The sequence below is a fragment of the Pygocentrus nattereri genome, chromosome 13 (genome assembly GCF_015220715.1).
Source record: "Pygocentrus nattereri isolate fPygNat1 chromosome 13, fPygNat1.pri, whole genome shotgun sequence".
Classification (NCBI taxonomy): Eukaryota; Metazoa; Chordata; class Actinopteri; order Characiformes; family Serrasalmidae; genus Pygocentrus; species Pygocentrus nattereri.
In genome coordinates, this window is record NC_051223.1 from 15,530,413 (window position 1) to 15,552,578 (window position 22,166).

Genomic DNA, 22,166 nt, shown 5'->3' on the forward strand with positions numbered 1-22,166 from the left:
ACGTTAGAAACCGGGAACCAACAGAATCGCTGAATGGTTTCCAAGGGTTTTCTCAGCAGGGACCATTTCTGCGTTCCCTTTCAGATCGAGCATTTCCTCGTAGACGCTTTGCAATAGTTTGCAAAGGACCTGCATCTGCAAGGGAGCGTAAAATTACGCGAGGGAATGCATCGTCATTGTCTTTTTACGTTTTAGCCATTTAGAGGCTCCATGACATTGTGTACTAAAGAGGGGGTCGTACAGGAGGTGGGTCAGCGCTTTAAAGCAGCCTGGGTTTTCATTTGAAAGACGAAACGCATCAGATACAAACACCGTACAGAGCCACCGAACTTTCAGAGCTTCAGCTCTTTCGGTGTTTGTGCTTTAAAAGCGAGTTAAATGCACTGAGACTCTTTCGGTTTCGATTTCTTCCTCCTCGCTTCTTGTTGCTGCGCTGTCAGGACTTTTGTCCGCGTCGCTGGAAATGAGGTACGTTTTCCGTCATTTTAAAAAGAATTTGTAAATGTATTTTCGTAACAATAGATTCTCGTGAACATCGTTACTGGGCTGGCCATGAGTCGTAGTTTAACTCATCGATATTGTTTATTATTTATTTATTTGTTTGTTTGTTTTGATCAGCTGGAGCTGGATCGCTGCACTTTTTGTTGGCCCCTCTTAAACAAACAAGTAGGAATTAAAACAGGTTGAGCACGATTTCCTAAAACGGTTCTACACTGAACTCAGTCTGGGTATTTACAGCCCAGCTAACGCCCCTGTTCATTACCTTTAAACGATTAATGGTGCAATATGGTGCTAAATGTATGTGGTGCTGTTTTACAGCATGACTCAGGACGCGCTTCTAGAAACTGAACTGCAGCAGCTGGAGTGTCACTTCACTTGGGAGCTGAAAAAAGAGGACACAAATATCACTGATCTTCTAAACAGACTGGAGCAGCATGACGAGTTGTATCTTGGTGGGAAAGCAGGAGTTGCACAGACCAACAACTCTTTAGCATTCGTGAAGTACCTCCTAGGGTTTCCTACAGAAGCTCTCAGCTGCTTACAGAAATCTGAGGAGCTCACCAAAGAGCACCATGAGAATGACTGTGATAAGTGGCTCATAGTCACCTATGGAAATCTGGCCTGGCTACAGTACCACATGAAATCTTACGCTGAATGTGAAAGCTACCTGGAGAAGCTCAGAGACATTGCTAAGAGATTCCCAATGGAACCTGCTTCTGCTCTTCATCATGAAGTGCTTGGTGAAAAGGCCTGGGCCCTGTTTAAGTTCTCTCGAGAGAACTATGAAAGAGCTAAAGAGTGCTTCAGGATGGCCTTGGAGCTGGAGCCCAGGGACCCTCAGTGGAATGCTGGTTATGCATTTGTGCTTCATCGAACAGAACGTAGGTCTGGCTCCAGGCGAGATGATTCGCTAGCAGTTAAACAGCTTCGTAAGGCCATTGACACAGATCCAGACAATGATGAACTCAAAGCTCTCCTGGCACTGAGGCTTGCTGAGTTTGACTCTGAGTATGATGAAGCTGAAAATTTGGTGGAAAAGGCTCTAGAGGGTTCTCCCAATGCTCCTCATGTTGTTCGATATGTGGGCAAATTCTTCAGGGACTATGGGTCTGTAGATAGGTCCATTGCTCTGCTGAAGAGAGCATTAGAGCACTCACCCAACTCAGGCTTCATACACCATCAGCTGGCACTCTGCTACAAGAGTAAGAAAATTTCTCTGCAAAAGAAGGAAAGCCGAGATTCACCTAGTGCTGACGTTGAGATTCAGAGGCTTCGGCGGCAGTGCATCTACCATTTAGAGAAGGCCACTACACTGAAGACTGACTTCATTATTGCTATGATACAGCTGGCTGTTCAGTATGGAGATGATGACCAACTAGATCGTGCAGAGCACCTGTTTCAGGAAACTCTGATGAAAGCCAAAGAGAAAAACGAGATCCTGCAACAACCGTATTTTTATTATGGGGAGTTTCAGCAGTACAGAAAGAGGTTTCTGCCTCTAGCCATCAGCTACTACAAGGAATGTCTGAAAATAGACCATGATTCGATAGATGGGAGGAAAAGTGTCAAAAAACTGACCAAGATAGCTGATAGATATTTAGCAAAAAACCCTCAGGATGGAAGAGCCTGGGGAATACTAGGATTCATCCATAAGGAAAAAGGAGAGAAGATTAGGGCCATTGAATGCTATGAGAAAGCTCTGCAGTTTAAAAGCAGTGATGAATACCTCAGTGCGCTATGTGAGCTGAGGCTGTCGTTGTAAAAGAATTACAGAAATAACTAACAGGAGGAAGACCATGCCTGAAGCTCCTCCTCCTTACTGTATTGTCCAGTAATGTTCAAATTCCATCTATGATATTCGTTTCCTTTAACTAAGTTTCTGAACCCTCTCTGTTTCCCATACAGTCTGTGTTCTTTTGTCAAGTGGGGGCTGATCTTCAGCTACAGTTGTGTGATCTCTTCTTAGACTACAACCAATAGTATCCACTTTGATACAGGAGTAAAACAGTAACAATGGGCTACAATGTTCTACTTCATACCTTAATGCAAACACATGTAAATGCTTTATTTGTATATTGTCATGTGGTTCCTTCCATCTACCTAAATATTCATTTCGGTGACATACAACAGTGAGGAGGCTCACCTGAAGTGTATGTATGACCTTGTAATTGATTTGAAAATTGTATTTCAGTGGAAGAAGTGATGAGGACAGCTAGATTTAATGTAAATGTTCAGTATGGCAAACATAACCATGAAAATAATTAGTTTAAACATACAAATCACTTATCTGGCTGGTACAGCCATACACAAAAGATGGAAGACCTTTGGCCAAATTACACTGATTCCATATAACGTACTGATTTTCTAAGTGAAAATAGATAAACATCTTCTACGGGGAATAAATGTAAACATTAAATTTTTCTGCTGATTTTAGTGCATAATTCTATTTTATGTTCTGTTTAGCTGAGTTTTACATAAAGCATAACTTTTGCACAAAGCACATTTTATGTTGAATTTTTTTAAATGTAAAATTCAGCAAGTATTGTTATTTTAGCCAGAACTTTGTGCCTTGTAGAGGATTTGTTAATATATTGTTAGTTCAGAAATCCAAAGGCACATTTTTGCATGCAACTGTATATTCATAAAGTTTTTAAGCCTTTGTTCAACCTTTCCCATTAACCTCAGCTGTGAACTTTAGGGGGACTTGCTGTTTTCGAGTAGAATCACCTTTAAATTGATTTAGTTGTCTGTGATGACTGGCATACACGTCATTACAGTGCTTTTTATGTTCATTTTTTAAAGCATTGTAAGTGTTTACAAACATGTTAACCAGTGATGTCTTGAGGTGGGCTGTGCACTTTATTTTAACAGAAATAAAAGTCCATTTAAGACGAATAACAGCATCTGATATCTATTAGTATAGTTCTCTGTATTGGTCTTCTAAAATGTCTTACAAAAATAATTACAGTTCATCTGTGTTCACTGTAAAATACATTTCAGACTTGTCGTTCATGGTCTTCATCTTACATTCTAACAGAAGCGTCAAGCAGTCCTTTAAGATTGTAATGAATTGTGCATGTTAACACTGCCTTCTTCTGGCAATGATTCTTGCCCAGATGGAATATGCCGTTTTAAGACCAACTTCACATGACCACATCCTAATCTACTCATCCACTGTAATAAAAACTGCATAGTTAATCTTATATGAGTATGAAAAAACACCCTTTCTGCCAAAACATCTAACTTTGTCACACCGACACAGATTTAGTAATTTTACACAATTCATTAGGAAAAAAAACTCTAACACAGCATATTCGTCTGAGTGAAAAATGGAACTGACACATTCTTGAGCTGAATGACACACACGGATCAAGGCTTTATAAAAAATGTTCGATGCAATATGCACCAACTCTAACTCACCTTTTCTGTTTCTAGCTTTTCATTCAAAAGCTGGACAGAAAGACAGCCAGATAGAAAAGGCACATTGGCAGACAGAGTTTTAGACAGTTGAAGAGTGCTAGTGATGAGATAAAGGCTTTTTCTTTCAAGAACTACAGTAGTTTACACACCTGATTTTTATAAAAATGAAAAAAAAAAAAAAAAGAAAATACAAATGAGGGGTCCGAAGCTATGAGGTGGCTGTGTTAACGATCAGTAGGTCCTTATTTTTGGTAGTATAAAAGTCTGCCTGTTGGGCTTCACATTGTTCCAGTGTTGTTTTATTGCTTTGTCTGTTCCTTTGAATTCTCTGGCAGTGGCGGATAACAGTGACTGTGCACAGCAGCAGAGCGCTGGAGATGAGAGCGAAGCCACTCAAGAAGAACGTTGCTGTGTAGGTGCCTGTGGTGTCCACCAACCAGCCTGAACAACAGAAGATATACAAAAAAAATCTAAGGTTCAGGGCAAATAATTGATAGAAATGATCTGTTATTAACAACATAAATAACATGAAATTTATAAAAAATAAAACTGATGTACTGATAATACACCTAATTGAACTATGTGTAAATTTCAGTGGTGGACAGTAACAAAGTAAATGTAATTTGTTACTGTACTTAAGTAGTTTTTTTGTGTCCTTTACTGAATTATTTCCATTTTGGGTGACTTTTTACTTTCACTCCACTACAAGTCAAACATCTTACTTTTTACTCCACTACATTATGCAAAATATGTTGTTCATTTTTATGTGTGCATAAAAACGTAACATGTCAAAACGAAAGAAGCGTGAAGTAAGAACACTAAACAGGGCACAGCGCACATGTTGTTTTGAGCTTGTTTTGACCTATTGGACATACCTACCCAGTGCAAGGGTTTAATGAAAGTGCAATGGCATAAAAGTTTCCTACATAAATGATGGAAGAAGCTTCTGATTGTAACCAAACGTTGTGTAAATTGACCACAATATAGAAATATGTGCACATATGCAGTTGTGACTGTCATGTTTCTTTTTTCTGAATTTACTTTAAAGTAAATTTGTTTTGTCTAGTTTATGTTTATGAACAGAGACCTACAGATGCAAAATAGTAAAGGAAAACTCATTTGTGAACCTGTGTTTAAAGCACGTTTTTGTTCAATTTAAACTTGTTTACATTTAGAGCAAGAGTATTGTCACAAAATGATAATAGGACATTCAAGCCATAATTAACCTTTTAGTACTTTTGATGCTTAAGTACTTTTGAAGGCAAATACTTTTGTACCTTTACTCAAATGGAGGTCTAAAGGGAGGAACTCCTACTTTTACTGGAGTAATATTTTACCTCGGGTATCTCTACTTTAACTCAAGTACATGGTTTGTGTACTTCATCCACCACTGGTAAATTTATTGAGTTATTTATGGCGTATTTAACCTATAACCAGAAGACAGACCATTTAATCAGAATACATCTTTGTGATTAAAATCTGAAGACATTGCTTGTGTTTAATAAGACAACTTTAGGTTCTATTAAAAGTAAAAAAGTTGATTATACATGATTATAAATGTAACAAAACAACACAATAAGACACGACATACAGTAATACTGGAATGAAACAGTTTATAATGTAACACATGCCAATGAACTATTTATCTATCAACTATAACTATTTAACTCTGATTTTAGTAATACTCTAAGAATCCAGAGACTGGCTATGGTGGTTGATGACTCTTCATTGACACTGTCATTACCTTTTTACTATATTACTTGATAATCCACATGTTAACATGATGGACTGAAAATGTTCTACGCTGTATTTCAAAGAGCCACCAGAACATAAGTATGCTGCAGGCTTGTTTCTAGACTGTTGGCTGTGCTGGAGTTAAAGCACACTTTAAATGAAGGTGGATAAAGCCCAACCTCTTTGTCACTCAGTCATACAGTAGAGCAACTTCTATCTTGTCTGACTCTATCATATAATCAGGAAAAGCTGTCCAACCAGGCAAAATTAAAAGCTCTCTTTGTGGTCAGAGTACTGATGTGGATACTGAGAATCCTATTTCTCAGACAGGTGTCTTTACCTCTCCAGTCTTGCCACTGTTCTACTTATGCTTTCATTTTGAACATTTTACACACAAATTAAATCAAAAGTTAATTCTAAAAACCTCTGCCGCAAGATGCCTGCACTAGTGAGAACTGTATATATAAATTCCAGTTTTTCAAATTTCGTTTTTCATTTAATTTACAATTTTCATATCGTTATTGTCCTTAGACTATAACAGCACTGTTACATTTTGGCTATAACCTTGTTTCAGCTTGAAATCTCTAGATATGCTGCTGTTTGGTTTGTATTCTTCTTCTTGCAGTACAACATGACTACTAACTCCATTCAATTCTATTCCACTTCTGAAAATGCAGTCATGTTTATTTATAATTTATTATTGGCATTTTAAATAATCAAATTAGGGTCTTTTGTATATTGTGTTGGCATGTTGTGCTGTAGAGTTATTACTTGGGACTGAGCACAAACATATTAAGGCAAATGTCCCTGACATACTATGAGCATATGATACATAAAAGACTTTGTCTTTTTCTAGGGTTAGACTTTAACTAGAAGAGACAATCTGAAGCTAAAGGCACTCACCTCCAATCGGGGGACTAACCAGGTATGGAATAGCATGTAGGAAATATACCACCCCAAGAGCAGAGGAGAGGTATGTTGTCCCCACTACATCTGATGTCACAACAGGTATGAGAGCTACATATGCGCCATCAAAGTAGCCATATAGCACTGAGAAAGGCACCAGCAGTTCGAATGTATGAAGAAGAGGGATGAAAAAGCAGCAGAGACCTTCCATCCCCACAGAAACCATGTAGCAAATACTCCTGTACTTCTTTAGGAACCTGAGAAGGGTGGAAGAAGGCAATATCAGTATTAGTTAGGCCTTCTGTGTCTTTTTATATAATACTGGTTCCTAACGCTGGTCCTGCTCTGCACATTTTACTGTTTCCCCCGTTCTAACATCATCAAGAGCTTGATAATGAGCTGATTAGTGGGATCAGTTGCGTGACAGCAGAGAAAACACCGAAATATGCAGAGCAGGGAAACTTCAGGACCAGGATTGGAAAACAATTGATTAAGACCTGCTTAACTTGCTTCTCATTATTATTCACTCCATGCACTCTCTTTTTAACCTTCACTGTTAAAAACAAAGGCAGAGCGTTGCAATAAAGAATGACGTTTGGTTCCCTAAAGCAGGTTTCCCAATCCTAGTGATCCTCAACTCATTAATTAACAAGCACCTTGTTGGCTTGATCAGGTATGTAGAGTAGGGAACACAACAAAATACGCAGAGCGCAGGGTCACCAGGACTGGGATTGGGAACCCATGCTCTAAAAAACCTTACAACAGATAGTTTTGTAAATGAGCTCTGAGTGTGAAGAAACTTTTTATGTTTTATAAAACCTCCACATAATATAACAATTCTATACAAATTATGACTTTAATATCTCAGGCTTATTAAATCCTAAGGCTTGGGACATTAAATCCTAAGGCTTTTATTTTTTAATTACAGGCATGAGGAGTGGAAGCCTGGACCCACTGGCAAGGTTTTCAAGAAGTTAAATTTTTTCCTAGAGCTAAGCCTTTTTAGCCATTATTTTCAAGGTATATTTTAACTGTACTCTGCTGACTTATCAGAAAAGAGTAACAGGAAAACAATGTTGAAAAGCATGCAATCAAGAATTTCTCTCAATAATGTCAAACTATGTCAGCATCCAAAATAGCCTACCTTCTGTCAGTGAGCCAGCCAAATGTGATGTTGCCGACAATGTCAATGACCCCTAAAATGGACATCAGAAAAGCAGCATGGTGGTGACTGACACCCACATCCAGCGCGTAAGGCACCAGGTAAACAAAAGGCAGGCTGCAGCCACTGGCCAGGAACAAAAAAGAGCCCGCCAGCACTAGGAAATCAGGCATAAGCAAGAAATGGTACTCCTGCATGGACTGCAGGCAGCGCTGTTTACTGTTTCTTTGCTGTCTGCTGGCAACAAGATGCTTCTCATTTGCAGGGCCAACAGCCACCAGAGGCTTGGTGCTGTATCCACACTCAGAGTCCACAGGCAGGGGGCAGGCTTCCTCCTCTTTCAGAGTGATGGGTCGTAAAAGTGCTCCACACACACACAGGTTGGACACCAAGCCTCCCAGGATGAGGAGAGCCCCTCGCCATGAATAGTGCTCAATGAGCATCTGCACCACAGGGGCCAGGATGAAAGTTCCAATGCCACTGCCAGACATGGCAATGCCATATGCCAACGACTTCCTCTCACAGAAATAAACTCCAACCATGGCGATTGCTGGTGTGTAACAGAGGGCAAAACCCAGCCCTGCAAAGACAAGAGACATCTACTCTTATAACAACCCCATTTTTTTGCACATACACTGCCAGGCAAATTTTCTGGGACATTTAATTTTTCAAAATGTATAAATTAGCAGGTTTTCTCTGATATGTTCTGTGTCATTTTCCAACAAAGTTCAAGTCTGAAATCTGACCCCATGGTATAATTTTTTAGCATGTTCAGAATGGCTACAGCCACTAATAATATTCTGAGCTTTCCACGTGCAGCAAGTGGAATTAAGGTCACTAAGTTTTGGTGCAACAATAAAAACTGGACTATGCACACTATGCTTAACCTCAGAGTTCCAATGCTAAGCTAAAAAAACTAAATTCGGACACCATACATGTCTTGGGAGATCAACTACATTTGAGGTAATTATAATATTAGATATGCTGAGTTGTTCTCATCTGGGAGTGGCTGAGGGCTTCAGATTTGAGGCTGGTACACGGAGAACAAGATGGGGCTTCTCCTAGCTCCAGAACATTCTATCATATACTGTCTGTTTATGTTGATTGTGCCAACACCTGCCTAGGGTGTGGGCATTAAGCCCACCTGAGGTTAGGAGCGGGCGATATATAAACTCTGTGTCGTTCTGAATAAAGCTGTTAAAACTGCATTCATCTGATGTTTATATGCATTTCACCAACTCTCTAAGCTTTGTTCTGCAAGAAGTCCCCAGACCTGAGGCGGCACGAGAATAGGAGAAGAAGAGTCTTCTACCTACCACCCTTGACGCAATGTCAACACTTATCATAACTCACTTTTCAGTTGCTTACCAATTTTTGGGCCAAACGATGCTCAGTGTGTGCTTTTAACAATTTTGGAAAAATTGGAAAAGAAAACTGTAAAATGTTTTAGGCAAAATCATCTCATCACACCACAGGAGACAATTTGATGAACATGATGAACAGTTGAATGGAAGTTGAATGTTGCAAAAAATTAAAAAAAAGACATACATATTTAAGTTAATGAAACACTTGCAAGTGTGTTTTCTCAGTAAACAGTCTTTATTTGAAAAAAGGCTGCAAATCAAACATTACTCTAAAAGTGAAAAAAGGGCACAGCGTCCCAAACTTGGACATCAAAGCAGTGTTTCCTCACTACACATAGACCAAATGTCTGTAAGTATCCAGAAACCTGCTCTTCCAATTTTTGTTCCCAAGCCAACAGTATTATTAAGAAGTTGGTCCCTCCTTTGCTAGCCTTTATTCTTTTGGAAAAGTTCACACTAGATGATGAAGCACTGATGTGAGGGTTTGATTGCACTACTCCACAAGAGCATTCAGGAGGTCAGGTACTGATGTTGGATGATGAGTTCTGGACCAAAAACAGCACTCCAACTCATCCCATCACTTCAGAGAACGTAGTGCCACTGATCCACAGCCCAATGTAGGTAAACAGGTATGGTCACCTTGTGCAGCTGCTATAAGGCATCTGGACCTATTTCCAGTGATTCTCTATGTTGATTATATGATGTATGTGCACATTTTGACCCCTGTATCAGCAATGTGTGCCTTAATGCTGATAATACTAAAAATGAATGGGTTGACAACATGGTCTGAAGTTAGGATGCCTTACCTGTTAACACCCCTAGGGTGAGGTAGAGATACTCCAGACTGGTGGCAAAGGAGCTAAGTACCAAGCCAATAGAGGCCAGAAATCCTCCCAGGATCACTGCCACACGACACGACAAGTGATTCCCAATTAAGCTGCCCAGTGGAGCTGCCATTCAAACACAAAATAAGACAGAAAAAGAATGGCTAAAATTCAGATTATGGCAAATGGTGGTTACATGAACAATTCCATCTGTTTATTGTAGTGGACACAATGACGTGATATTAGTTTGTCTCAGTTCACAGTAACATATTACAGGACATTCAGTTCTCTGCAACTCATTGAACTGTCGAGGCCAGCTGAAGCTTCACTATCAGTTCCGTGATAAGAGGGTTAACACGTCAGCTAACTGCAGTATTGGAAGAGTTTATGTAACATCAATAGTATTGCTTAAGTTCTCAGTATTCAATTTCATTTTTATAAGCTGGCAGTTACACGCAAAAATGGCTTTTCCTGAGTCCTGCCTTTAGAGGAATCTCTCTGAAATGCTAGCTGCCGTGACAGCAGATAGCAGTGAGTAGGACGAAAACAAATAGGCCTGCTGTTTCAGGTTAAGCTGTTGTGACACCAGCATGTCCTCTCAAGATGTTCTCTGTGTGTTGCTGACTTTCAAGCAAGAGAGGGGGCTGAGCCTCCTGCAGACTTGAGCTCTTTAAAATGCTTTATTCAACTGGGAAGCCACAAACTGACAGTGTTTCATGTCTGTATTTGTCTATCTATTTGACTGAATGCAAATGTGTGGCACAATTAAATTAAGCTTAGTGGAGGGTGGCATGGGAAAATATAAAATAATATAAAAATATTATGGTATAATTAATCATTTCTGATGATTTTGGTATGTACACACCCCCATACACACACACACACACACACACACACACACACACACACACATATATATATATATATATATATATATATATATATATATATATATATACTACTCACAAAAAGTTAGGGATATTTGGCTTTCAGGTGAAATTTATGGAAATCAAAAAGTTCACGCTTCAGAGATATTATATCAAGAAAGCAGGGCATTTAACAAGTCAACCCATTGTCTGCTGAGGCATGGCATCCCACTCTTCTTGAAGGATGGCCCTCAGGTCATTGAGGTTCTGGGGTACAGAGTTACGAGCCTCTACATGGCAACTCAGCTGATCCCATAGGTTTTCTATAGGATTCAAGTCTGGAGAAGGTGCAGGCCACTCCATTTGAGGTACCCCAGTCTCCAGCAGCTGTTCCCTAATGATGCGACCTCGATGAGCTGGAGTGTTGTCGTCCATGAAGATGAAATTTCAGTAATTTGCATGTGTTGTTCATGCAAAGGCACAATGACTGGATTAATGATGTTATTCAAGTAGTATGGGCTTGTCACTGTACCATTCACAAAGTGTTCTGTATTGACTAGACACACCTGCCCACACTGTAACACGACCTCCACCTCCTTGCCGTTAAGCTCCTTGTTAGAGAACAGCAAGTTGTGCAAAAAGTACTGAAACACTGAGTTACATAGTTAGACATTGCATTCAAAAGTTTAGAGAAGGTCACATTAAGTTCACCTGTAAAGGTTAGAGTGCATTTTAGGTTCATGCTGAAATTTCACCTAAAAGCCAAATATCCCTAACTTTTTGTGAGTAGTGTGTATATATAGACACACACACACACAAACACACACACTTTCTAAGCCGGTTGTCCCTCAGGGTCATGGGGGGATGCTGGAACCTATTCCAGCGGTCAATGGGCGGAAGGCAGGATACAGCCTGGACAGGTCGCCAGTCCATCACAGGGCAGTATACATACATTTAAGATATTTGAAAATAATAAACGTATCTGACATAAATAAATCATGATTCACCGTGAATGAACAGCGTCAGGCTGTTTCTTTTCAGACAAAAGCATTTTGCCAGTTTTCAAATTCAAAGATCAGGTGGCTCAGATTTGATCTTTAGTGTCAAAAAGTTCTATGTTGTCCTCAGAAAAGTGCAGTCCTGTCAGTGGTGTGATCACATACCACAGAGCATGGTCATGCAGTCCACCAACGAATGGATCCATGCCGTTCCAGAGTAATCACGTGCAAAATGCACTTGGAATTCAACAAAGAAGATGGAGATGCATCTGAAAAACATGAAAATCATAATTACAAATCCAATTTGCATATTGCTAGTGATATAAATGAATGCATATGCACATACTGCTGTGTTCCGCCATGAAACATGCTGCAAGTGCTAGAGCTGCAAAATCTGTTACATGAACTTTCATTACTGGTCACATAAACAAACACTCAAATAAATCTCTAAATGTTACATTTTGTGCTGTGATCATCCTAAGTTGGGATGTACTGATTCAACCTCTTCTCTCTGATATCTATTATACCAAGTACTTGATCCAAAGCCCTGTTAAGGCACTTGGGTTTTGTATTAAGAAACTACAGAAACATTCAGTAGAGGATAATATTCCACAGTGGAAAGTGGTATATGACATTTTTGAAAGACTTAGCACTTCTTAAAATGATATGTTGCAGATGTTCTATGTAAGTGCATGTTTACCAGGCACAAAAAAGAAACTATTTAGTGAATTGGTTACATTGGACCAATATTCAATTTGTCAATTAAGGTCACTCTCATTGATGGTATCCAATTTAGTATACTGGATCTAGTTTTAAAAAATGTACTACATTTTTCACCATTTCCACACGTCTAATCCCACTCGCCAGACAGGTCTACACTATCACATGAAGCTGGGGCGGTGAGATCTAAAGGGTGTTTCCTCTGAGACATATAATGTTAGCCACCAGATCATTCTGAACTGATTCTAACAGAACATCACTGGGCAGCTCATCACACTTGGAGGAGACCACTGCTACATCAAATCAAAAGATGCCTGCGTTGGCTAGCATTGTGCTGATTAATGGAGGGAGAGGGAGGACCATCCTACCCACCCAGAGAGTCAATTATGCCCTCTCTGACTGGATCGAACTTGTGACGAATGAGCCAACACTTAGACAAGACGAGTTTCATTTATCAAATATCCTGCATGAACCAGTCATATTCACGCTATCCCACAAATGGAGATAATTTTGGTCAAAAGAGTGCAGGCTGCTTAGCTCTTCTTTAACCACATTAATGATTCATTAATTTAGTTTTAACATACTGCAAGGGTCATTGTAAATACCATATGCGTCAATATAATTGCAAATATGGTACTCTGTCAATATTGTGCAGCTGTAGAGAATACTGAGCATCAGTTCTTAGCAGATAAGAGGAGACACTTTGGCTTGCAGTTCAGCCATTATTGCTGACTAGCTGGACAAGAGGAAGCCCTGTGGGTGGGTGGGGGCAGCAGGGGGCTGTGAAAAGGGTAATGAGGCACAAGCCTTAACCTAGCCTGCGTGCACCTGAACAAACACAGAGAAAGCACCAGGCAGGCCAGCAGGGTCAAAACACTTGGAGTGAATACGACAGCCAATGACTCTCACAAACTCAATCATAGGCCACAGAATACACTCACGGAAAGCTGGCTAGGGGCCATCAGAGGGAGATACGTCCTCTAGTCTGCTGTGCACCAATCAACCTGACCACTGTGAACACACTGGAGCCCAGAGCCAGCCTGGTGAAGGCCAATGGGTTCAAAGAGCTCCTCAAGCACTAAACAACACCCATAAGTATGTGTAACACTGTATAACACAATAGCCTCATACTGGTCTTTCGCCTCTAACGAGAGTTTCACCATTTGCGGCCGTGTTATGAGTACGTATGGTGAGTTATTTATCACCATAGCTGCAGGAGTCAAGACTTAGCCTGGTTGGACATTGATGGCTTAAAGGATCTGTGCCTTTGTCTCTGAAATGAGGGATAGCATGACACAGCCATTTGCTATTTACTAGACTCGTTTTACATACTTCACACTAAGCTGCATGTTCTGACGCTCCTGACTGCACCCATTTTTGAAACAAGAACATAGAGTAATTATAAACCAAATTATGCAGTGTACAAAGAAAGCCTGCAAGTTCCAACCAGTTTGTCTTCCAAAATTGTTCTGGCACTTTTCACAAGTCAAACAGATGGAAATTTAGATAAAAATACAAGTCAGTGAACACTTAATAGAATTATATGATCACAAACCCATCCTTAGTTATGGTTCATGCAGGCAGGAGATAAAACATAGATCACTCTATCTCAACATCCCTTAAATTCCCCATGGACGAAAGACAGGCCACTAAAAAGTAGTTATTAATGTTCATTTAGTTACTAACACTACTAACAAAAACTGAGCAACCATAAATCCACTATTCCTCAGGTACATAGTAAAAATAAAGCCTCCAATATCAGTGATTCTAAGGGATCCTCTGATACACATTTGTGTTCCAATGTAGCTTGCTCTTGTCTGGAGAGCCCTGAGGATCACTTTGAGAACCACTACTCTATTTGATCCTTGGCTTGGATGTATGGTTCTAGGAAAAAAAGAACTTTAAATGGCTGCAGAAACTTTACATTATGTATTTTCATTATTGTACATGTTATTTAAAACAATCCTTCTTAAAAACATTAATTGTAAGGTTCTTTACAGAATCAAAAGTGTTTTTTCTAAAGCATTGCTCCAAATAACCCCTGAAACCTTTATTTTTAAGAGGATGTTGGACATTAGTAGCAGATAGTGATTTATTAGCTTTTAAAGAACTATGTCCATTTGGCCCCTTGTTAGAAGATGTGTTTACCAGCAGGTCGAATGTAACTTGAACTGGAAGGCTGGGACATAAACACTAGATACCTGTCGTCACTCAGTGAACCAGTAGATTTGCTTTCAGTGATTCTCAGACTGAGCTAAATATAGTGTTCTAGATGACCTCTTTCCAAGGCTTAGAATATTTCCACTGGTACATTTTGAACATACCACAAAATGACAATATGCACTTAAATTTTTCCACTTAATTAATGTCTGCCTTCTACGCTGTAGACTGGGGTTCATTCCCCACCTTGGCAAACACCCTACACTATACCAATAAGGGTCCTTGGGCAAGACTCCTAACACCGCCTTCGCCTACCTGTGTAAAAATAATCAAATTGTAAGTCACTCTGGATAAGAGCATCTGCCAAATGCCATAAATGAAAATGTAAATGTAATTGCTGTACTTGGGTGCTCACTTCAATTCCTCACTCTGATAACTACATATCTTACATATTAGTTCCACAGTAATTACTGAATCATTTGGAGTAATTACTGATTAATAACTTAATAAAAAGCATGAGATTGAATCATCTGAACTCCAGAATGGTGAACAAATATTCTTTCATTCCTAAAATAATGAGCAATACACTTCAAAGAAGTAGACCCTGAGGGTTTTTATGTGTTTTTTTTGTGCAGTGTAATTACTCTCATAATCACACAATTCAAGTATTACATAAATAATTTATAGTAATAGTAATAATAAATCTGAACTCTGAAAGAAAACTAAGGAGCATCAAAACTAGCATATTTGTAGCAGTGGACACTGTAAATGGAATCTACAAACCTCCCGTTACTGTGCTCCACAACTCCACTCTGTGCCAAAACGCACATCCGCACAACTTCACAAATGTTCACACCATTCTGGGATATGCTGTAATAATAGTACATTTTACATTTACTCAAGACTTAGCATATATTCACTCTTTTGGCTCCTTTCACGTGAGTTCTTCATTTATCTACTCTCTTGTCTTTTATTATATGTGCTTTTATTCCGTTTTATTTATTTTATTCTTTTCTCCCTTAATTCATATTTAAATTTCTTTTGAATATCTCTAAAGAGTCTGTATATTTAGTCATATGTGTAACATGTGGAGAAATAAAGTAATTCTTATTCTGATACTGAACTAAAACAACCGTAGAATCAATAGAAACCTGCCGATCTGTTTATCACTTGGAGTGTTTTTCAATGTGTAGAATTCAGTTAGAACAGTTAGAACATACACTCTAGAAGCAACACTGTGTCTCAAACAAGGCTTACCTAGTTACAGCACGAGTGCAAACAGTGACCACAAAACAGCCGGCCACAATCATCCACCCCCAGCCACCATCTGGAGGAAGCACTCCTGCCTTCTTCTTCCTTTCCTGAGCCATGGGTGCCGCATCCACCTCTGCTCTGCCTTGTCCTTAGTAGCAAGTCCCACGCACACTTGAACACACCCACCCCCACACTTTGCTTCTACCACATGCGCCAGTCATGGAGTTCGCACTGTAACTGTAAGGACCTGAACAAAAGATGGAACATGCAGCAATAAGTAACAAGTCTGGCTAAAATGATTAACAAGTAGTAAGTCAGGCCTAACCTAGAGCAAGCTAGACACTTGATATGACACATCCTTCAGAACTTGGTACACTGGCCTTTTCCCAGCACGCACGGGCAGCAATAATGATTCACAGCTGGCCAGAGCGAGGTGCTGTTTTCTCATGACGTGTGACCTCTTCAGGCAAGGTGTTGACGAGCCTGGGGGCCATGCTAACTCAGGAGTTACCAGATTAACTGAGGAGTCTGCAGTCTGCCTTGCTGACTCCCTTCACCCTCTTGAAAAGCTGAGGCATGTTTTAACATGCTCTTCCTGGAAAAACACTTTCAGTGGGTCACAGTTTCACATTACTGACCTGCTTCTCGCCCACCATAAACATACTCAAGCAAACACATTGATAATCAATTCAAATGATTCGTCCTCAAAGATAAAGGGCAGAGTTTTGCAGGCAACACAAGCTCCAAATTTCAGTTAAAGCCTTCAACATGTACTCGCTGAAGGCTATAAACCAGCAGCACACTGCATTAAATGTAGGTCATTTTAATGAGCATTTCCACATAAATAAAATTCATGACATCAACACTGTGTTTTCGCCACTAAAAGACTTTGGACACTTTTGTAAAGTTTATTGAAGGTTCATAAACTATACTTTAAAAGTGTTTAACAAAAAGATATTTGTTGCAGAGGAAAACACTTCAGCACAGCATCAAACCTGTTGAAGACTCTTTGTGTGGGGAAACTCTGGAGAAGAAGTCCAACCAGCCTGTGGTAATTGCACTGTAAAGCCCAAACACGAAACCTCAAAGTCTAGGGCCGCTTTTCCTGTTTTTCTTACAGTGGTGTCGGTGAGATTGTGTTCGTTGATGGGATCTTGAAGTTAAAATTGTACAAAAGGCATTTTTGGATACAAACATACAAAGAAACTGCTCAAGCGATCATGAACTAAAATGCACCAGATGCCTTTTGAAAGAATAATTTTGCAATAAGGAAATTACAGTTGCATGGTCTATTTGCAACCTGTTTCCAAAATAGAGTTGTAATGCTGTGCAAAATGGAAATGGTAACAGAATGCAGTGATGGGCAAATCATTTAACCCTATGTTAAATTAAGAAATGTTATTGTCTTTTGGAAAATATATGCCATTTTGAATTTAATACCAACAAGTTCAAAAAAGTTGGGGCAACAAAAGACTGGTAAAGTTGTGTAATGCTAAAAAAACACCTGACAACAGGTAAGTAACATGATTAGGTACAAAAAGTGAGTCAGAGAGGCAGAATCTTTCAGAAGTAAAGATGGAGAGGAGTTCACCACTCTGTGAAAGACTGCACAGACAGTTTCTCAATGTAAAATAGCAAAGAACTTGGAAATTTCATCATCTGTGGCAAATGATATTATTAAAAGATTCAGAGAATCCAGAGAAATCTTTGTATACAAGGGAAAAGGCTGAAAGCCAATATTGGCTGGCTGTGATCTTCTGGCCCACAGGGGTGTATTAAACACAGACATGATTGTGTAGTGGAAGTCACTGCATGGGCACAGGAACAATTTTGAAAACCACTTTCTGTTTGTCAATCTGTCACTGCATCTGCAAGTGCAAGTTAAAACTCCACTATGTAAAGAGGAAACTGTACATAAACAGGATCCAGCAAAGCCACTGTTCTCTGGGCTGAAGCACATGTATGATAGACTGAGGTAAAGTGTCCTGTTGTCCAGTGAATCATACTTTGAAGTTCCTTTTGTAAATCATGGATACCGCGTCCTCCGGGCTAAAGAGAAGAGGAGCCACCCAGCTTGTTAACAGCGCATAGTTCTGTGATTGTAAGGTGGGAGCATTAGTACACATGGCATGAGCGGCCTGCACATCTGTAAAGGCACCACTAATACTGAACAATATATACATGTTTTGGCAAAATATGCTGCCATCCAGACAATGTCTTTTTCAGGGAGTGCCTTGCTTATTTCAGCAAGACAATGTCAAACCACATTGCAACAGCATGGCTCCATAGTTAAAGAGTTCAGGTGGTAAACTGGCCTGCCTGATAGTCCAGACCTGTCCTTTATTGAAAACATTTGGTGCATTATGAACCCAAAATATAGCAAAGGAGACCCTAAACTGTGGAGCAGCTGAAATCCTATATCAAGCAAGAATGGGAAAGCATTTCATGATGGCAACTGGTCTCCTCAGTTCCCAAACGTTTACGGATGTTGTTAAAAGAAGAGATGATGCAATACTGTGTTAAACTTCACCATGTCCCAAATTTTTTGGAACATGTTGCTGGCATCAAACTCAAAATGGGTATTTATTTTCAAAGAACAATAGAATAATTGAATTTTAACATTTGATATGTCCTTGTACTATTTTTCATATCATTGTACTCTGTTTTTATTTATATTTTGCATAGTGCCCCAACTTTTTTGGAAATTGGGTTGTAAAATATGTATCATTTGGTTTGACATCCTGTTTTTCTCACACAACAAACTAAGCTTGGCACAAATGACCAAATACGTTTAAAGGCCATATACGTACTAAGTTTGTGCACATTCGAATCAAGACAATGTATGTATCAGTGTAAAAGCATAGGGCCTGGCTCTATGTACACTGCCGGGACAAAATGAATGAATACTAGTCCCACTAACCTTCTTCCTCTTCTCTTTCCTGTAACTTTCTAATAATAACTCAATTAATAATCAATTTATCAATTGAATTATTGACTAATATATCTCATCTGCAAAGTTTAAAGGTAACTATTTAGTAACTATTAAAAAAAGAATGTATGTGTTTATATATATATATATATATATATATATATATATATATATATATATATATATATTGAACTGTGTTCCTTCTTTGTCGGCAGTAGCAATCTTCTTATGCTTGACCAGTTTTATGGAATGTGATGCACATGTCTGAAACCTAAAATCTTGAATCTGGTCACATGCAACGACTTGCTGTGCACAGCTGTGGGTGACCCGCAAAGGCCTAGAGGAGTTACAGGGGGAAAAACTAATACTTTGGACTTTGTATGTACGGTATGTATCAGTGCAATTGATAAGAAAAACACAACAGCATCTAGCAATTCTCCAGAAGTAAATTACCAAGCTGGCTACAATATGTGAAATACAGGGAAAGGACCATATCAAGCAGGACATAAAAATAAGGTAGGCTACTTTTTATTTTCATTGTTTGGTTAAGCAACATAGAGTAAACTGCAATTACATTAAACTAATATGGTTATTATCACACCTACCCTCCTGAGCAAACCTCACTCCAAACGTCTCCTTAGAATAAAAACTTTTGCAATTAAAAAAAATAGAAATTCCCTTATTAAATATTTCATGTGTTACTATTATTATTATTGTGTTATTTGTTATAATCATAATCAGACTACCATATTTTTAGAAATCGTGTTGTACATAAAACAGGATTAACTGTGTAATTTAACACTGAAACAGACTTACTATAATCAGCATTTAGATAACGTTAAACCGGAGAGGATTAAAGGTCTGGTCTGAATATGTTTTCAGCGTTTTACCGTTGGCGACGTTTGAAATCAACTCTGATTCAACAGCTCCACGTTGAACTGAACAACAATGAAATCAGCGGGGTTCCAACGTTCCCTGGCTGATGCTCACGTTTTATGGCGAGTTTTATTCCTGTAGGACTTGTAAACCTTAATAAATACGTCGCCATCAGTGCTATTTGAATGTGAAATAAATTGCAGTTCAGAAATGAACGCTGCATAAGAAGCTGGTTCAGTTTTATCATGAAACTGACATGAAAATATACTAATTAGCTTAGCCCTGCGTTAAAACAGCGGCAGCAATATAAAGACATGGACTAAGACTGTAAGAGCCATTTAAACTTAGCTTCCAAATTTCGCAAGGCTAAAACTAGTCAATAATACATAAAAAAACAAATAATTAAATAAAGTAAGTAAAAGCTGAGGACAGAAAGTTCTTACCGTGTATGAAGGCAGCCGGCTGCTCTAACGGCCTGCTCCTCATTGGGCTTCTGCACCTACAATAACTCAGCTCACATTCATAAACACTGAACTTTCCTCACATTGCATCGATTCAGTGGCTCCTGCATCTCTTCTCCACCCTCCAAACGCTCCCTGCGGCAGCTGGGAGGGAACGTCCAGCGTCTGGGCGCGGGTGTGTTCACGAAGCTCAGGCACCTCTCAGTCCTCCAGCCCCCAAAACACGTGGAGATAAATTATGCAATTACACATGTGCGTGTTCCCCTCTCTGTGGACCACTCACTGCTCCGAACAGCCTACCTGCCCACAAGAACAAGAAACCTACTCGTACATGTAATGAGCTAGAAGTAGTAAGAGAGTGCTGGCAGTGAAAGGTTGTGTCCTGTGAAGGTATTTCCATGTGTGACCGTGTTGACGCTGAACTGAACGTCATGGCAGCTACATTTGCCTAATTACTGAACAAATGACACGCACACACAAACACACACAAACACACACACACATACGATCGCACACAGACACACACACACACACACGAATACACACCCGAACACGATCGCCCACAGACACACACACACACACACGCGCGCACACACACACACACACACACACACGAATACACACAACTGCACACACCCGAACACGATCGCACACAGACACAGACACACACACGCGCGCGCGTTTGTTTTCACACCTTATCGGGCGTGAGGTCATGTGTATGTCCTACATGCATTAATAATAAGAACCTGACCTATATGTACAACATACTTAAGCTCGTAAATAAAACAAAATGTCCCATAGTTTATGTTTTTAACTCTATATACAGCCCAGTTTCTTACATTAGGCACTTCTTTCAAGAATAAAAGCTCTTGCAATAATTGGGGGAACACTTCAATTCAAAAAGCAAAACACACCTGAAATTGGCATCACCTACACACACCTGAACACACTTACACTGTAACTGAACGCCAAGCTTTCTGAGCCTTACCACTACAGACAGACCTCAGGTAAGCTCACTATTTTGTGAGAACTTTGTAAACAGGCAGTTTGAGAGAGGAAGAGATAGAGGAAATGAATAGGAGAAAAAGAGGGTGACAAGAACAAAGAAGGAGACAAGGTGATAGACGGAGACAAATTTATGATGACGTTAAGTCATCGTAACCATGTCATAAACTGTGGCCTGACAATGAGGGAGGCTGGGCAGAGAGTCACTACTTGGTGGCATTCAAAATGCAGACATTTACACTGGAGAACAGATATGTTGTCAACTTTCTACACTAGACTACACTAGAATTGTTGCGCATCATCTTGTATTACAGTAGAATACAATATATTCCTACAATATTAGGTAGGCATTAGGTATAATGCTGTGAAGCACATGTAAGTTTTGATGTTAGACTACATGTACTGTGTACAGTATGACAGCATAATATGTAAAAGAAAAGAACCTAATCAGTGAAGTCATGTTCTTGCATTTTCTACATAACTGCCAGCCGACCTCCTTGGGGTGGAAGGCAACATCTTTTCACCTAAGAACAGGAACTGGCAATCTAGTGTTGGCAAACAATACCATCCACCTACATCAACTTTGACAGCAAATCATTGCAGATCATACAACATTCCATCACATCAGTGTGTCTGTATATTGACACCGCCACTTTTTGCAAAACCACAATAAACTTACCATAAAGCAGCTGTACAAGATTCCATTTCAGAGGAACAGTGTTAGAGTCAAAGACCTTTCATACGGCTATGGTCAAGTAAGTGTCACTGTACTACTGTGTACTGGAATGGCAGTAATGGCTGTAGACTGTGTCCTACTGGCATAGATACAGTCAAACAAAGCAGTATGTGACCTAAGCGGGTGGGTTGGCACCAACCTTGTAGCTTGTAGTTTTGACTGAATGTGTCTGACCAACCATAAAGTCCACAGTTTTATATTTGCCCTCTTACCCCATTTCTCAATCCAACTGCGGAATTCCTTTTGGCTT

The 22,166-nt window shown here is 39.5% G+C and overlaps 2 protein-coding genes across 2 annotated transcripts; one reads left to right on the plus strand and one right to left on the minus strand.

Moving 5' to 3' along the window:
* The first annotated feature begins 70 nt into the window (after window positions 1-70).
* LOC108413684 (interferon-induced protein with tetratricopeptide repeats 1-like) lies at window positions 71-3,396 on the plus strand. Its single transcript, XM_017686324.2, has 2 exons — window positions 71-468; window positions 820-3,396. The coding sequence occupies exons 1-2, from the start codon at window positions 464-466 to the stop codon at window positions 2,261-2,263; spliced, it is 1,449 nt and encodes a 482-aa protein (XP_017541813.1). The 5' UTR covers window positions 71-463; the 3' UTR covers window positions 2,264-3,396.
* On the minus strand, window positions 3,342-20,640 carry slc16a12b (solute carrier family 16 member 12b). Its single transcript, XM_017686321.2, has 7 exons — window positions 20,158-20,640; window positions 15,913-16,156; window positions 11,941-12,044; window positions 9,894-10,037; window positions 7,706-8,303; window positions 6,559-6,818; window positions 3,342-4,362 (listed from the first exon to the last, which is right to left on the minus strand). The coding sequence occupies exons 2-7, from the start codon at window positions 16,023-16,025 to the stop codon at window positions 4,130-4,132; spliced, it is 1,452 nt and encodes a 483-aa protein (XP_017541810.1). The 5' UTR covers window positions 16,026-16,156; window positions 20,158-20,640; the 3' UTR covers window positions 3,342-4,129.
* Between the last annotated feature and the right edge of the window lie 1,526 nt (window positions 20,641-22,166).